Raw genomic sequence first — 18,724 nt, 5'->3', positions numbered from 1 at the left:
CACCCTCCCCTGCCCTCGCAAGGCCCCACCCACCCTCTCCTGCCCTCGCAAGGCCCCACCCATCTACCTACCCACCCTCCCTCCCTCCCTCCCCTGCCCTTGCAAAGCCCCAAACACCCACCCTCCCTCTTCTGCCTTTTGCCTTGAGCAGTCCACTCTCTCTCTCTCTCTCTCTCTCTCTCTCTCTCTCTCTCTCTCTCTCTCTCTCTCTCTGTGGCTAAAGGCAGACCGGAGGCTTTACTGTTCCCTGGCAACCTTCGTCGCACCACATTCCCCCATTATGATGACCAGGAATGCCTTACAGGTGTTTGTGCCACAGGATCCTAATATGGCAAACTATATATGTTAAAAACAGTTGTGTGCACAGTGTAATTGCTTTCTTTGGGAGAACAAAAAAGCTATCTGGATTTCATTTACTAGTAATTAAGTTTCACTCCCTCTTCTGTTGTGTGAGGCTGCCTCTGACAGATTTCTGGGACCAATGTCCATTCCCCAATTTACAGCCTAACCTTAGCAGATGATGTCATTGTGGACTCTATTGCATCTCCAACACCTTAGGTCATCTGTTTTGCAGATGATTATGGAAATCATGTGCCTGCATTACCGAATTCTAGTGGGGAAGTTTGGAATGTCATGAACTTGAGGACTGTATCAAAAAGTTCAAATTCTTTGTTGCAACGCAATTGCATCCTACTCAGGTCATTCCAGAAGGGTTATTACTTTGCTGGAACAGTTAGCAGGAAGAAAGCTGTTGTTTTTCACTTATCACAGATATGAACTAGTGTTACGGAGTGTGTTAAAAAATGGCCGTTAATTCCAGTGGAATATTTTCCAAGAAACTTGGAGAAAAGTGGAATACAAAGTAAAAGCAAATTATGAAGATGACATTTACATGATGGTTTCAGTGATTTTGAAAACGACAAAGCATTTAACTTCTTCTAAAACCGCTAAAAGAACAATACCTGAAAAATGATTACCTTGAACTCATTGAAATTTGCATCATGTTTAAGGGGACAGTGGTGAATGTGAAACTACTGGCCAGTTATGATTAAAGAGCAGCTACTCACAGAGGTCCAATGCGGGCTGTAATTATTGTATGGCAGCAAAACTTGGTAGATGCGATAGTGGAGTTATGCAGAACTGATTTATGCTTTAAAAAATGCTAAAAACACATTTGTTGCTATTGTGGCCATAAGGTACTAATCTGGTACTGTACATCATCTTGCCAACATCCCTGGTGCTCATATTGAACAAATTGTGTAAGCAGTAGTTAATAATACAATCGATGTTGTGCCTTTCTCACTTGTTTGACCTTTTCTGCACATGTCCCATTCCTAATCTGTTAAATACAGAAATATTTATATATCAAACAATGGAAAATCCAGGATGGAATGTAATAATACCAGAGAAGGAAGTTGCTACTCACCATATAGCGGAGATGCTGAGTCGCGATAGGCACAATAAAAAGATTCACACAATTAAAGCTTTTGGCCATTAAGGTCTTTGTCAGCAGTAGACACACGCACTCGCGCACACACACTCTCACATAAACACAACTTGCACAAACATCAGCTGTCTCAGAGCTGTGGTCTCAGCTCTCTGAGACTGCTGATGTGTGTGCAAGTTGTGTTTTTGTGAAACATTTATATACATCTTTCTCGCATTCATAGCGCCATATTTGCACCTGGAGGCCAAAATTGGAACTAATTTTTTTCCGGCATACATTAGTTCAGCATTAACACTTTAGAATATATACCAATATACAATAATTACATTCCACTGCACTTTAATTATAACCACCGGGTACAAGTAAGATCACCAGCAGGTTTGCATCATGCAAGGTGGATGACCAAAGAAATTTATTTATTGAAGACATTCCTCTTTCATCCTCATCTATCCATCAGTGTTAATGAATTGGATTGCCTGAAAAACACTGTTTGTTGTAAAATTGTATGAAAAATAGTGGTTTCAGAGTTCATCAGCAGTCAGTGCACCTATGAATGACTTAAAAAAAATAAAACTGTACGAAAAAGTAAATGCAAGGTTTCTTTTAGAGTACTCGAAAGAAGTTTTGTCAGCACATGTGGTATTTAAATGAAGAGATTTGAGTGTTATCTCTGTCTGATAATGTTGCAAAAACGCATATGGTTAGAAATCTGCAACGGGAAGCTTTGTGGACTGAAAGGAGGTACTGTTCCACCTGTTGCAGTTACAAAACGTTTGGTGAGTCTAATTTTTGGCTTAATGTAATTTTATAAATGTAAGTTGGTACTTTGGCTTAGGATTTTTGGAATGTAACAACATGTTTACTGGCAGATTGTGCTTAGAATCTCTCTATTATTTCAGACAAGAAAATTGATGAGTTTATTTCAGTCAAGAATGTGGACACAATGAAAATTAAGCATTGATTCAGATTTCTTAAATAAAGTTTGTATTTATTGGGATTCAGACCCTTGATACTTTAGTGCTAAAGAGGAGTGATGTTAATGCAAGATTCCAGTGGGCTATTGGCAGATGATGAAGAACAAAAAGAATTCATTTTGTGATGTCGGCAAGATCACTGGATCCCGTGACCTGATTGTAAAAAGACACTGAAAAGAAAGTTGTGATAAAACTAGTATTGATTTATGCTGTATTCACACATTTGTTTTGGTCTGTTATATAGTAGTACTTAAATTTCTCCCATTTAAATATATTTAAGCATATATGCAAAACATACATAGGTTGATTTCATTTGTTTATAGCAACAGAAAAAAAAACACTTTCTTCCAGTATTTAAATCTTATCTAGATATTGAAGTCCAATGCAGCATGGGTTAATACCAGAAAATTGTAATGAAACTTCGCACATTTTCAAAACATGACAAAAAAGGGGGAGGGGTCGTACACTCAGATCATTTGCCATTTTTTGTAACCATCAGATAAGGACCACCCTAATATTTAGTAACAGATATACTAATGTGGAAAACTTTTTCTCAATATCGGTTGTTATTAAATAGGAGTTAAGAATTTTTTTATTTTTTCAGGTTTTCAGACCACTGTTAGAGAGGTTTGGGGCAACATTCGATTACAAACTTTTAAGAAGGTAATACTTACTGATCTGTAAGAGTGGTTAAAACTATTTGGCAATTGTTCCTCATGCAGTGCTTTCAGTAACTGCAAGATTTCAAATTGCCATAGAGCAAATATGGATTGCTTCACCCAGAATTGTTTTGTGTAACACTGTTTGGCTTTGCGGATCCATACATTTGTCATGTTCTTTAGAGATTAATAAATTTATGACTTCCGTTTAAGAAATAAAATTTTTATCCAGTGATACCAAACATATCTGCCCGAGAAAAGTGGAAGATTTATAATTCTCTGTAAAGGCTGTCTGCTTTCTGTTTTGCACTTTCATTTATTTGATTTATGTGTAACATAGTCAGTAATAAGTTTCTTAGAAGCAAGTTTCGGTGCTCAGTACTGTGTTAGTTCAGTAGACATAATTTTAAAATACTTCTGTGAATGAATTGGATAAAACAGTACTAGATTTATAAATAATCGGGGCAAAGTGTGAAGCTTGTTGTTCTGCCCAGTTTCAAAGTGGCATAGTGTTTGATTTTGTATTTTAATTTTTACGCTCTGAATTTTACAGTAATATTAAGTTAACTGATAGAATTGTACATGAAATGATTATGAACTATCAGATGAGAAATATCTTGAGGTGACAGAACACTGTTCTTCAAAGACAAAATGATTAGTGACTAAAAGACACACAAAAACTAGTAATTTTTGTTAAACTTCCAATCAGAGGGAGTTTGCACATACAGATGTGTGCTGCTGCATGCAAACATAAGCATAATGGGATATAAAATGCTTGATGTTGTATTTGTAGCATCCATGGGTACCCAGGCTGTAGGGCGGAGATATTTAGGTCTGAAATGGCAGCATGTATTTAAAGGGAAGTCCCTGTTATTGTCTGTATGTTTAATTTTGTCAAAAGTTCATATGAAACAATGAAGAAAATTGAGACGGTTGAGGAAAATAGTTCTCAGGTCGGAGGAATACAATAAAACAGGGCCAGTGAGCTAAATGTGAATCTATTTGTGTAAACTTTGGTGGGAATATTTTAGCAAAATCATCATCTTGGATGCCATATTTGATAATAACAAGAGGAGGGGTAGGGTAGGTAGAATACCAGTAAATTTACTTCTTTATGTGACCTGCTGAAGAGAAAGGCAGCGGAAAATAATTTACTCCTAGCTCTATAGTCCTCCATCAATTGTCAATAACTCTTAAACCTTAATTGTTTCTTCTGATGGTTGCAGGAAAATGTTAGTATTCCTGTTATGTATGCAGCACAGATCTTGAAAATTAAGCAAAGATCATCATAAAAGGTGGAACTCGCATTCAAAACAGATGCTGAAATATATTCCAGCTATCTCTTTTGCATGTTATCAGGTGCATTTTCTGTGGCATTTTACCAGTTATTACCAATTTCATTTTTGGAGTCAGCCCAAACAAGTTCTGCTCATCATGGGTTTCATGTGACTATCGTCAAAGAATGTCAGTTCTCATTGTAAACAAAATGTTTCTGGAAGTGCACTTGTATGTGCCTATTCAATAAAACAAACCCAGATTGGTGTAGTGTGATACTTGTTTTCACAGTAAGTATTAATACAAAAAACAAAACACGAAGAGGAACCAGTGTTCCAGCAATGACTGAGTAGTGTTTGGTAATAGCAAGAGTGTGGTAACTCCTTCCAGTTTCCTCCACTAACAGTATGTAATGTTACCCTCCCACAGATCACCTTTGAATTTCTGTCTCTAAAAGTTTTGAAAGCTTTGAGAGGCATAAGATATACAAAAGGAAAAACTTTTTACTTGATTTTCTCTTGCTATTGGTTGCAGTTCTCACACCTAGGGGTACATTCTTGAGGCTGAAATTTTGATTTTGTAGGTTCCTGTTAATCTGAATTATGTTTCAAGATTTGCCTGTTTTGTTCTTGAATTTGATTTTTTGTCACATTTTTCAATACGTCTTTACAATTTCCACTTCTATAACACCACAAATTACATTATTAGTGTCAATCATACAAATACGTCTGATTCCATCAGAGACATTGCCCACTGCTACTTAAATTCTGCAATACTCACAATATTCCAAAGAGTTTACAAAGCAGATGAGTTTACAAACTTTCTTGACAAAAAAAGAATAATCACCAAGATATAACACTATTTTAGAAATGAATCAGAAATAAATTTAATAATTAGCATTCGATTGTGCAATGAATAATATGAATTTTAAGTATGTCAGATATTTCTTAATTCCAGATATTTCTAAAAGAAGAGCAATTTTAATCATTAGTACATATCAGTTGTAACAAATTAATATCTTTTTATAAATTTTAGCCTGAAATATAGTACATCGTATATAAAATCATATGAAGTTCATTCAGTTCACCTACTCAAGAATCGATAGTACACATGGTATTGGTTATTCCTATAAAAAAAGGTAATGTTAGAGGAGTGGGTCCTATTACAGGCAGCAGATGATGTTCCATGCCTACAAAAAAACAATGATCAGAGGGGCTCCTACCGCCCAGTGTGTCACCGTGTTTCTCCAACACCCATGCTGGTCACTTCCATTATATGTAGATATTGGACCGCCATGCTTTCCAAGAGCCACGTCGCAACCCACACCCCTACCTCAATCTGTCATTCTGACGAGGTAACATCTCTGGCCACACCCTCACCAGCCTGCATTGCACAACACCATGTGGTTCGTTTCACTAATTGCCATGCCTCACTGGAGTTGGTGTTAGGAGCAGGTTACACACTTGTATTCAATTTTTGCATTTCCTCACAGTTCAAACAACATGAGAAGTTCTACTTGTCTTCCACATCCTGACCTCAAGCTGTGTGCTCTAGAGGGATTTTTGTTGCAGTTCTGCGAAGTGAGATGCCAGACACCCAGTTTGTCCCTCTGGTATTGGCACATGGATTAATAAGTGCAATAAAGTGTGTTTCATTCCAGTGAGGTTTAGTGAGTGCCAAGTGACTTATATTATCACTTTATTCCTGGTAGCTATAGTATCCCTGTACCTCCAAGCGTGCCCAGAAAGGAGTTTCTTTTGTCTGACAGCCAAGTCTATCTTTATCCTGATTCTCCCCCTTTTTTTGTGTACATATTTCACTCAAAAGGAGATTGTTCCAACGATTCCTTGTAGTGACTTCGCCTATTTGCTGCTTGAGTCACCAGGTGTTGCTGCACCAAATACTGCAACCTGTGAACTGCTTTGCTCTATAGAAGACTCAGCCATGAGCGAGGTCCCCTCTTAACTCCAAAATGCGAGTTTATTATATTTTATTGTGGTAGTCTTTTGGAATAAACATCATGCAAACCAGCTCGTGTGTGTCCTTCAGTGCTTGTTGTTAACTGTTATTTATTCTTGTCAATTTTGTATAAGCTTGGCAACTTGCAAGCCCTTAAAAGCAAAGGACGAAACATAGTCATTTCTTAAAGAGCAGACAGACAACACTTCTCAACTGAACCTAACAAACCTGGATGTCGACTTCACCCCGTAACGTGATTTGGCATATGACATCGTAGGTGCACACACAGATCATTGACAGTACTTTCTTTGCGGCTGTATTAGTTTCTGAAATGCGAGTTGTAGTGACAGACTGACCTCTTGTGATGCTAGAGGTCTAGGTTGGGTTGAAACATCAAAGTTCAGGTGGGAGTTTGCGAAACTGTATGACACTTCATTTGATTTGACAGTGCAGTGGGAGCAACATGAAAGATACTTAAACGGAACAGTCTCTTACACAATATTATTTGCTGCATTCTGCTATGCTTTGGGATTAAAAGCCGGCCTGCTTTAGTGTCGTATGGTACTTCCATTCACATTGTGCCAAGTATCTTGTGCACTGGAGCCTCACTGTCTGCATTAGATTACTATACAGTGACACTGCTCGGTCACTCTTGGAGTATTTCTTATTCTTAACATTTTGTTGCCCCTGTTAGTACTACATTAAACTGAATATTGTATGCATGCAGGCACGCACACACGGACTTAATGTTCCCCCCTCCCCAACAGCACTTTCTAAGTTACTTATATCAAGCTATTTTTCACATGTCTTTGCTTTCATTACAGGGGATACTTCCCACGTGGTGGTGGCGAAGTGCATATCAGGGTGAATCCTGTAAGACAACTAAAACCAATCAAAATGATAGATGGTGGAAAGATCCTAAGAATTTGGGGATGGGCGTTTGTAGCAGGGACATTGCCAATCAAGGTAAATTTCTCCAGTGTCACTGTGTTGATGAGCGCATGATCTTTAATTAGCTCCAAACTCCCTAGTGTATCTATGAATTGGAATGACAGGAAAACTGCGCCGTTAAAAACATAGTATTATGTTTTTTTAGATAAGTTCATATGGTGAATATGTATGTTTACTCTGATGTAATAAATTACTTGCATGGTTGAATGAATCATTTATTCACTCATTCAATAATTTGACATACTGATGGATACGTAGTGTATAATTAGATATGAGCCTTCAATGTTTTGATTTTACACTGGCATTAACGTAGTGTACTGTAAAGTTTGATGAATATGTAGAACGGATTACAGCATAATAAACAGGTGATATTTTACAGTGTATACGGTTTTTATTTACAGTTAATGGATCATTCCTACTTTTACATGCACATATGTTTTTGAAACTTCCTGGCAGATTAAAACCGTGTGCCCGACCGAGACTCGAACTCGGGACTTTTGCCTTTCGCGGGCAAGTGCTCTACCAACTAAGCTGCCGGTAGCTCAGTTGGTAGAGCACTTGCCTGCGAAAGGCAAAAGTCCCGAGTTCGAGTCTCGGTCGGGCACACGGTTTTAATCTGCCAGGAAGTTTCATATCAGCGCACACTCCGCTGCAGAGTGAAAATCTCTTTCTGGAAACATATGTTTTTATTGTTGTATACTCATTTCATTATCATTCATGATAATGGCTCACTTGGACTGTGTAAAAGATTGGATTGTACTGATTACCGCTCAGTTGAATGCCCCACAAACCAACCACCACCACCTCATTGTTGTATTCACCAAAACGGATCCAAGCTGCAACATTCAAGTTATCAACCTGTACCACAGTCAATTTGTTGATGTACAAGGCACTGGCAACAGATGTCATCACAGGGCATTATATCTAAAACAAGTAATACAAGCAACACAAAAGGAAACATTTAATAATAGAATTTATTCAGAGTACTCAGCTTTCCGTGACTTATGGTGTGTGGCTCTGTGGTTAAAGCCCTAAATGCTAGTCTGATCTAACAGATTGAAAGAGAACTATCTAGTCTAAAGTAGTTCAATTAGGACTGCTGTATTTAACATTTGGCTTCTGTCTATGAATTGAACATCACATAAACACTTGGCATTTAATTTTTGATGATCAGTCATTAATAGCAGTGATCTGTGATGATGGTGGCTGCTGATACGTGTCAGCTGGAACTGTAGGCAACAGTTTCTATTGAACTGGAACATAAACTGTCAGCAACTGCAGCTGGCAGTGTGTTTGAGGTGCATTTCCATTCATCTGCAACTGATGTATTGATGTCCATTTGTGCTCTAGTAGTACATTCTATGTATCAGTGCCCTGTGTGGTGGCTGACATAACTATAAACATATGGAGAGCACTATTTGGAGGTTCCAGGAAAGAAGCATGAATTGGTTCCAGATTATGAGTCTCATCTAGGTGGTGACAGATCAAAACTGAGGGATGCCTGGTGTGGGAAGTGCCTGAATGGCAGTGACCTTTGGTGTTATCACTGTGTTCAATATGCCTGCATGTACAGCATTAATCAAAATTGAATTATGGTTACTTCTATTTTCTTGCTTTCGTGTTGAGTGTACTTTCGGGTTTACATTCCAATAATCAGAAATTTCATTTAAGAAATAGAATGGATTTTCGTCCTGTATTTCTGGCTGTGTGCTCTAAGGCATTAATGCTCCTTATTTGGCTGATGCTGTTTGGAGGGCAATAGAATAAGTACATCACCATGTAAGTCTTTTCTCGTAACAAGGCGCGCGCGCACGCACACACACACGCGCGCACACACACACACACACACACACACACACACACACACACACACACACACACACACACACAGAGAGAGAGAGAGAGAGAGAGAGAGAGAGAGAGAGAGAGAGAGAGAGAGAGAGAGAGTTGTCTGCATTCACCAGCTGTTCTCCATTGTCATTGGATTTTGCTTTTCCTGCAACAGAAAGGCAGTCTGTTCTTAAACCTGAGATATTTCTTGTCAACTTCATTACTGCTTATAGATCAGAGGGAAGAGAGCACTTATCGTGTACCTTGGAGGAATAGTAAGTCACTCAGAAGTGATATGTATTGGTTATTTTGTCACGGAAAAGAGAGAGGTGGGTGGGCGTGAATGAATAGTTTAAGGAAAGAATGAGTGTTGTTTGTATTGATACCGTAATTTTGAGAGAACATTTTGTGAATTATTTTTTGTGACCTGCTCTAAATTAATGAGGTGAATTATGAATAAACAGAATATTGCCTGTTTCTCATGAATACCTGATGCTGTTTGGAGTGGCTGGGAGACTGAATTAGTTAACCTTTTTTTAACTGAACAAAGAAGCTTTTAACACATTTTAGTTGTTCCTAGATCTCACCAAAATTGGGTGGTGCAGATATTGTCACATGCCTAATTACTTGGTGCACCATGACACACAATATTCCCAACACTACTGTCAAGAAAGAATAACCAATACCTCTTTTTTACTTTCTTGTTTTGCTTCATTCAGAAGCTGTCACTCAAGATGTTGAAGCATAGTTTTATTGAACAGCCTGAGGGCAACAGAGTTAAGCTTCCATTGTGCTCCCTTCTGGCAAGGCAGTCATCTTTCTTGTATATGCGCAAAAAAACCAAGACCAGCTATAATTAAAACTGTTTGTCGATAAATTGAATCATCATTAATCAGTTTATATCATTTGAGGCTTCTTTGGTCATTTCACTAATTATCAAATTTTTAAAACATGGAACTGTCTCAGAGACCATGAACACATCACTTCATGAAATCAACTGAAATCTTAAAAAAACTTTGTATGTGTAAAGATGCATCCTTCAGGTGTTTCAGAAGTGATTGTAGAAACACTGAAGTAGCTAAGTAGTGAAAATTGGCCAAAATTAACATTTTGGAGAAGTCTTTTCTTGGAAAAAAAGTTATTTGTGCTTCAGTTTCATCTGTGTATACAACCATAGGTGTAACTGTATCAGTAAGTCTTGATATTCTGAACTGGTGGGTAAACTTGACCTTTATTTATTTTAAATTGAGAAAGATCACAGCATTTGTAATGCACCAAATTCTCATTGTGAGGCACAGGCTGATGGGATGGAATGCGTTGGAATTTGAAAGCAGTCAGCCACAATTTTGTAATGACATTGCTGATAACTAGAGCCCAGATTTTATGTAATATCAAAGTAAGAAATGTGTACACAACATATAAACAAAATTTGTGAAATACTGTATGTCCATAAATATATAATGAAGCAATTATATGCAAACTGCAAAATTTAATTTTTTTGTTAGAAAATATAAGTTAACAGGTAGTTAGTTCCTAAAAAATTCACTTCTGCTACAGAGTATTTATGTAAAAGTGTTCCTATTCAAGATTTTTAAGTCACAAATGAACAGGATGCTCAGTTAATTATAATATAATTTTCCACATATTTTGTAGCCATGCACAGTCTTCTGTCTGACAGTATGTTTTCATAAATAGAGAAAGAACACTCAAATTGATAATTCAGTGGTGCGTATTTATACATAGGGACTGTGCTACAAACAATGTTCTCAGGGTGTTCTAAAATAACACCATTAAATAAGCTAGATAAAGTAACGAAATTTTGAGAATCCACGGTTCTTTTTGAACACAGACTGCGGTTTACTGGAAACTACACCACCTACTTCACCTGGTACAACACTGCCTTTCTGAACTGCATCTTCCACCATTCCCACAGCCTCTTGGAGAGGCATACTTGAAGTCTCCAGTTTTTTTATACTGTTGGGAAGCCAGCTGAAGTGACTTGGAATGTATGAAACTGAACTGAGCACTTTAGAACTGTTGAATACTGACAAGGATTTACTCAGAGAGACTGCAGGATCAGCAGAAAAGTTTTCCCACACTGACTTCAAAGCTTCAAAGTGCTTACTGTAAAAAATCACAGCTTGTATCCATGTTGACCACCTTGTTGTCACTGGCTCTAGAAGCAGAAGTTCATCATTTAGCCATTGTTTGTGGTGCAAGGACATTTAAAGGAAACCACCTTTCTTGCTTATATCAGCGTGTGAGAATTGATGCCGAACTGTCTCTGCCACTTGTTACAATGTGTGAGCTATACATGTAACATGCACTAAGGTTTGATAAAATACACTAAGTGATTTCCCTGCTTGCAACATGTATGGAGCTTCATCTGTGTACATCAGTAGGATGGTCTTCTTTTTTACACCATCTGGCCATAGTACCTTCAGTTCATCATTAATGAACCTAACAACTGTTGATCTGTATGTTGCCTCCAAAGCTGTACAATAAATTAAATTGGGTTTAGGTGCAGCCTCATAAAGAGCCTAAATCGATCACAAATAGATTAGCAGTGAAACAGCCTACTGTATCTGTCATCCCACCAACAGAAATCCTGAGAGCTGATTTGCCAGTGTCAGCCCTGATTTTTTTCTAATATGTCAACATAGCAAGAATGCAGGTAATTCTTTCTGATATTCTGCCCATTTGGGATGTTACTGTTGCAGTATTTCTATAAGAAATGTTTAAATTCCAGTACCCGTAGTTTGTTCCAAGGTATGTTCCCTGGAACCATTGCAAAACACATTTCTTTGCAACATTCATTGTTAGATTATGTAGGCTGTTCCTGCAGCTGTGTAAATAGAACCTATTTCTTTGAAGCAATCGTTTGTTTATTCATAATATGTACCGTATTTACTCGAATCTAAGCCGCACTTGAATCCAAGCCGCACCTGAAAAATGTGACTCGAAGTCAAGGAAAAAAAAATTTCCCGAATCTGAGCCGCACCTGAAATTTGAGACTTGAAATTCAAGGGAGAGAAAAGTTTTAGGCCACACCTCCAAATCGAAACAAAGTTGGTCATTTTTGATATGACACACAATTTAGGTCGAGTGAATGACGATACAGCTACAGTAGTTTGGCTGGAGTCGTAAGCTTAGCAGTTAAGCTTTTCCAGGTAGCCATTGCTACACATCAGGTGCTCCGTCCATATTTATATGGGTACCCTTCCTTTTTCACGTGCTTTGTCTGGTTTGAATTGATGGCTTATTTTGCTTTGATCTGGTAAGTGCCGTTCTCTTTGTTATAGGTGTTTACGTCACTCTAAGCTGAAAATGCGTTAGTGTACTGTGTCGTGCATTGTTTGTCACATTCTGATAGTGTGTGTTTACGGCCTGTCGCCGCTTGCGGCATGGCTTGCTTTTGTGCGCGCTTCCGCCACTTACAACTTTTTTTTTTAAAAAAAAGAGAGTAGTAGTCTCATTAGCGAAACAATGGCAAGAGGCTGCTATTTGTTGTTACTTACACTGCTGCTTTCTTTGATAATGATCAACAAAAACCAAATAATAGACTGTGTATGAGATGATGTTCTCAACGAGAGTTTAGCGAAAATTTTTCTCCATTTGAAAATCTTTGCAGACGTCTCTTTAGTACATTACACTCTACACAGAAATTTGAATCATCTTAGATTTAAAAATCTAGTCAATTGCCGTGCTTGATTTCTGACTGCATCACTATTAGGCATAAGAATAATACGAATATAAACGTGACACAATATGTGTATTCTTCTGCATTTGCTGTTGACTCACTCTAGTTTCGTAGTTTATCATGCAGACAGGATTTAAATGAGATAGCAGCAAACACGAAAGAATACATGACAAAATGTTTATATTCGTATTATTCTTATGGCGAAGAGAATACTGCATGTGATTCACAATTCATAAAAGTTCCTACTAGCAACCATCTTTTGTCATAGGTAGGAAAAAATTCAGAACGTAGCGTAGGCTGTATTGCAAACATCCCAAACAGTCTTGCCAGTCGGATTGTTGTAGTAAATTGAAATTCTGCTACATTGGAAGATGAACAATTCGGAATTTTTATTTACTTTGTTGGATAATGTATGAAAATGCAGTGGTGGATTTTTTTTATTTATTTTAATTATTTACTGACGCAAAGGTTTTTGCGCCAGTATTTATCTTTGTGCCTGCAAAGCATGCCTGTGTAGCGCTACATATATTCGACGGTAGAAGTTAGTTGTGGCGGCACCTGCCAACATTTTTCAAAACTTCCACTTACTTTGTACTCGATTCTAAGCCACAGGCGGTTTTTTGGATTACAAAAACCGGATAAAAAGTGCGGCTTAGATTAGAGTAAATACGGTAAATTGCTTCATAAATGTTTTTCCCTTTAAGAAATCATCATACACCCTGTATGTTTATCACAAATTTGGCAGAGAACTATTTTACCGTCAATAGAAATCCATGTTTGCAGCTTTCGTGGGAATGAAGAGGCATACGTGGACACGATTCACTTAAATGTGACTGACTACTAATCATTTTGATGTATTTCAGAACAAGAAAGGGCAGCATTTAAAATGAGTCATCATTGTCGGTATCAAACTTGTGCAATTTAGCTTTGATTGTAATGGGTCTGATAACAGTATGAGAAACGCAGTAACAAAACTTCATCTTTTTTTTCCCTTTCTTGATATTTAAGGAAAAAGTATGGGACTTACAATAATGTATAATTATTATGCAATAATATTAAAATATGTAAATTATATAGTATAGTGTGAAATACATATTATGAATACCACATAATATATAATTAACTCTTGAAATAAGGCCCTTTCAGTGTAACAGGTTGACATTCTCTTTTTTCTTATAACTAGGTCTGAAGGAACAGAATATGTTAATACGCAAATCCAGGCCCTACTGATAACTATACTTTCTCCTAACGTGGACAAAAGATTTCTTTTCTGTGAGAATGTTGTAGAAAATTTTCCCATGAATACATTGGATCACTCATCATGCTTACTGAATGTTTCCTGTATTACAGAGACCTTAGGTATTTAACATGTTGATAGCTCCTTTGTGCAATTTTTATTGAAATGATGTGAACAAGTGAGTTTGGGTATGGGTTTTTATATTCTTTTTGGACATTTTTGGGACAGTTTTGAAATGTATTTAAATAATGTCCTTTTATTTCCTTGCAGTTAGCCAGTGTGATGGCAGACAGTGCAACAGTTGCCTTGCAGCGTGCATTCAAAGGAGTGGAAATAAACATTGAGGCTTACAAAGAGAGGGAAGAAGATGCAGTTGGAAATGGTTCAGGGATCAAGTATGTATCTGGTATTGTTACATTTTCATAATGTTATGTAAATATATTAATTACTAAGCTAGCAAATGACTTATATTTATATACTACTGTGGCTTCATCTATGCTCAGTCTTATCCCTCTCTGTACAGCATAGTTGCAGAAACGACTACAGGTTGCATTTTGGGAGCATCAGGCTTGGGAAAGAGAGATGTGCGGCCAGAACAAGTAGGGAAACAAGCAGCAGATGACCTCATAAGCACTGTTGAAACTGGTGCCTGTGTTGATCCCCATGCACAAGATCAGGTAAATTGAAAGTAAATTTAACTCCATATTTTGAATGAAAAATTGACACTGTAATGTATCTGGGCCATGCATTGTACATAAAAAATCTGGGGAAATAGTTTGAAGCAGTGTCAGTTTCAACTGTTTCTGCACTTAGTGTGTGTCTCTTGACTTATATTTTAGTGTCATTTGCTCTGTTCATAATTTTTAATTCACATTTAAGGCAGTGTAAAATCACTCCAATGTCTGCAGGATGTAGGAATAAGAGTGTAAATGTGTTAAATGATATGACAGGTGACTAGGAGTATTGTAGGTATAACAGGTAACATCATAGAGACTGGTGGGATTTTATTTTGGAATATTGAGCATATTTGTGTAGTCAGTTTCATTTCAAGACAAGACATAAGGTAGTTGATTTTGTGTGTGTGTGTGTGTGTGTGTATGTGTCGATGAAAAATAATGAAAGGAGTAAAAGTAATGATTCACCATATAGTTGAGGGATTGTTTTCAATAGGCACATTAACAAGACTGAGAATTTTGCTAAGCTTTCAGGTGAATCTCTCTCCTGATCTAACTGCCAGTACTGCAGCGTGACTGGGTTTTGACTGTGGTGAGGGGTGGAGTAGGGTTAAGCAGGCAAAGGGGGGAAAAGGTGAGGAGGGTTGAGGGAGAATGGTAATAGGATAGAACAGATGGCAGGTGCATGGGACAGGAATGTGGGGCCAGTAAGCTTGTTCTTGTGGCACTGTAGCAGTTGGGTGCAATGCACAGCAATGTGGATTTGGGAAGGGGGTTGGGGGGCAGTGGAACATGGAACAGAAACTGCAGAGGGGTTGACAATGCATTAGTGAAGTTAGGGTTTTGGGTAAGGCTGTAAGTGGATTTGGGATAAAGTCTAGTGGAGACTGCCAAAATGATTGAGATGAAAAGGATTTGTTGCAGGGATAATTTGTCACTATGTAATTCAGAGAAGTTGGTCTTCGGCAAAGAAGTCAGATGGCACAGGTTGTGTGAAGCAGCTATTGAAATTGAGCAAATTGTGCCCAGCATCATGTTCTGCCACTTGGTGGTCAACTATGTTCTTTGGCATAGGTAGGTGATGGCCACTCATTTGGGTGAACAACTTGTTGGTTGTCATTCTCGCATAAAGTGCTGTGCAGAAGTTGTCCTCCCCATCCCTGGTGCCCCACATCTTTTGTGAGTACCAGCCCTTGCAGCAGCACTAATTCCCTTCCCTTTCTGAGCTGAGCTGCAAGTATATCCTACTATTCTTTTTCCTCTCAACCTTTCCATTGGATGGTTTTCATGCTGGATCTGAATTGTGACTTTCAACACTAGTTTTGTTTCCTTCCGATGTTCTACAACTTTTAATTAATTACATGGCCACCTCGTTGGGACTGACTTGCCATTCGTTTTCAAAATAATTTTCCAGAAGCGCAGATTGTACAGGGAAGGTCACCCATTTCATCATATATTCCACCTTTTTGTGCCTTTCTTTCTTAGTACCCTTCTTTTCATTTAAAGGTGCTATGCCCAAATCCCAGCTTGGTACCATTCTGTTGGGCGTGGGGAGGGGGGTCAAGTATCTGCATGGGGATAGCTCCTTGACCACACTGGGATTGCACTGTTGGCGCTTGAACCCATGGGTTTTACCCGCCTGCCTCCCTGGTTGCTCCAGAGGTCTAGTGTCATTTTAGACTTGTCAGAGTACTGGAGAGCTCGCTCCTGCATTTGTTTTTACCTCCTTATTTTACGATATTTTAAACCAGCATCCCGACCATGTACCAGTATTTACGGATGGCTCTAAACAGAGGGACTCTGTTGGTTGTGCTGTTGTTTTCCCTGATCGAGTTGTCAAGTTACGGCTTCCTGCAGCGTTTACCATCTTTGATGCCGAATTGTTTGCGATCTTGCGGGCATTGGAGCAGATGAGATATGTTCCCAGTCTTAAGTTTCTCATCTGTTCTGACTCCCTTAGTGCCCTTCAGACTATGCAACACCTGTACCCAGCGGATATGGTCGTCCAGAACATCCATGATGCCCTACTCCACCTGCAACAACAGGGGAAGGAGGTTTCCTTCTGCTGGGTGCCGGGGCACGTGGGTATTAGGGGAAATGAACTGGCGGATGTGGCTGCCAAAGATGCATGTTCCCTCCCTCAAGTTGTTGAATGCGCCGTCCCCCTCCATGCTGTTACCTCCCTTTTGCGTTTTCGTGTTATGCGTCAATGGGAAGAGGAGTGGCTGGCAGTTGGTGAAAATAAGCTGCGTTTGGTCAAGGCCACCACGCTGCCATGGCGTACGTCCTACCAGTCATGCAGGCGGGATGAGGTTCTCCTCACTCGCCTCCGCATCGGGCACAGTTCCTTAACGCACTGTTTTTTACTCCGGCGGGAGGACTCCCCCAATCTGCAGTGCTTGTGGCATCCAGATTACTGTCCGCCACATTTTACTTGACTGCCCTTTATTCTCTGACCAGAGGGCGGTGGCTTCCTTGCCACCGGATTTGCCCTTTATTTAGCAAGACGATGCAACGACTGTGGTTGAGGTCTTACAGTTTTGTGTCCTGTCCAATTTGTTGCCTCGGATTTTAGGGAGAGGATTTTAATGTGCTGCTGAGTGACTGGCTCACCCAGGTTTTAGGTAAGAGGTCAGCCAGTCACGATTACCTACTTGTTTCACTTCGATTTCTGTTGACTTTTCCTTGTGTTTCCTTTCCTTTTTTAGTGTGTTTCTTCTCCTCTTGTTTTGCCTCTGTATGTGAGGATTTGGATCTGCGTCAGGTCTGTGTCTTTTAGCCGTTCTCGTTGTTCGCTGTCTATCTTCGTTCCTTCACCGCATGTGTTCTGTTTCTGTGCGTTTGGGCACTGATGAGCATGCTGTTTAGCGCCCGAAAACCTCAACCCCCCCCCCCCCCACACACACACACACACACACACACACTCTATAAGTCAAGGATTATGTGCCCATCGTGACTGAGGTATGGGGAATGCTGGCAATGTTTCATTGTTGTACTGGTCAGGCTGCTGTGGTTAGGTGGCACTTGGGGGGAGAGTCCACATTTGGAGTGGGTAATACTAGGGCGATTCTTCTGCAATTTGCATTTCCCTCCAAGCAACACACTTCACACATGACCATTCTCCAATACTCTGCGGTTATCATGCATTCTTTCGGAACAGTGCTGATCCTGAAAGGGCGTCTGGAGGGTTCTGTACTTTGGCTGATACAGATAATGTTGGCAAAATGGATTCCCCTTCGTACCTTCATCGAGCTATGTCAATTTGACCACATTAATCCATCCTCTCGCCCCGCCCTTTCTGCTGCTTGGGGACTTCAATGCACACCACCCCATGTGCTGAAGTTGCGTCTTTCTAACTGACAAGGTTCTCACAGACCATGACATGTGCCTCGTTTAAGTGATAAATGACGTACCTACTTCAGTGCTGTGCATGGTGCCTTTTCAGCTATCAATCAAATGATCTCTTTCCCCTAATCTAACAATTTAGTGGTTCTTGCAGAACCCCTTGTGACCCACCTTGTGACAGCAGCAGCACTCTCTTCCTACTGGGCTCCCTTTCTACTGCAGAAGTGACAAGTTGAGGACATCCCCTTACCTTTCTTTCTCCACAAAACTGAATCCTATAATGAACCCTTCACTGACTGGAAGCGTTTGAGACTCTTGCCTCACCAAATAACACGGCCCCAGGCGTGGATTCAGCTCAGTCAAATTAGCCAACACCTGAATGTTCCCCAAAGACATCAGGCTCTTCTACTGTCTTTGGCTCTAAGGTGCCTTTCCCTTGCAGTGGTGAGACAGCATATTTGCCCCCAATACTTATGGCAGACAAGAACCCAACACATGTAGGTAGTTAACAGGCGATTAGTCTGATCAACGTACTCTAAGCTTTTTGAAAAGATGGTTGCCTGCAGATTATACTGAGTTCTTGAATCTTGGGGCCTCAACTATGGTTTTCAGGAGGGATGATCCGCAACTGACCACCTGCTTAGGTTGGAAGCAGCAATCCGACAGTCTTATT

At 39.4% G+C, this 18,724-nt stretch overlaps 1 protein-coding gene and 1 non-coding gene across 2 annotated transcripts in view; both read left to right on the top strand.

The window, feature by feature from the left end:
• The window catches only part of LOC126272795 (RNA 3'-terminal phosphate cyclase-like), a 74,257-nt gene that overhangs the window by 43,411 nt on the left and 12,122 nt on the right, over window positions 1-18,724 (top strand). The window contains exons 5-8 of the mRNA XM_049975946.1: window positions 3,026-3,084; window positions 7,139-7,280; window positions 14,303-14,427; window positions 14,556-14,709. Coding sequence (XP_049831903.1) covers window positions 3,026-3,084; window positions 7,139-7,280; window positions 14,303-14,427; window positions 14,556-14,709 — 480 coding nt within the window. The remainder of the gene's footprint in view (window positions 1-3,025; window positions 3,085-7,138; window positions 7,281-14,302; window positions 14,428-14,555; window positions 14,710-18,724) is intronic.
• LOC126274953 (small nucleolar RNA SNORA79) lies at window positions 3,123-3,249 on the top strand. Its single transcript, XR_007550493.1, has one exon. It is a non-coding gene; the product is annotated as a small nucleolar RNA SNORA79 (small nucleolar RNA).

Source organism: Schistocerca gregaria, chromosome 5 (assembly GCF_023897955.1).
Source record: "Schistocerca gregaria isolate iqSchGreg1 chromosome 5, iqSchGreg1.2, whole genome shotgun sequence".
Classification (NCBI taxonomy): Eukaryota; Metazoa; Arthropoda; class Insecta; order Orthoptera; family Acrididae; genus Schistocerca; species Schistocerca gregaria.
The sequence above is the reverse complement of the archived record's forward strand: the minus strand, read 5'-3'. Positions and strand labels throughout refer to the sequence as shown.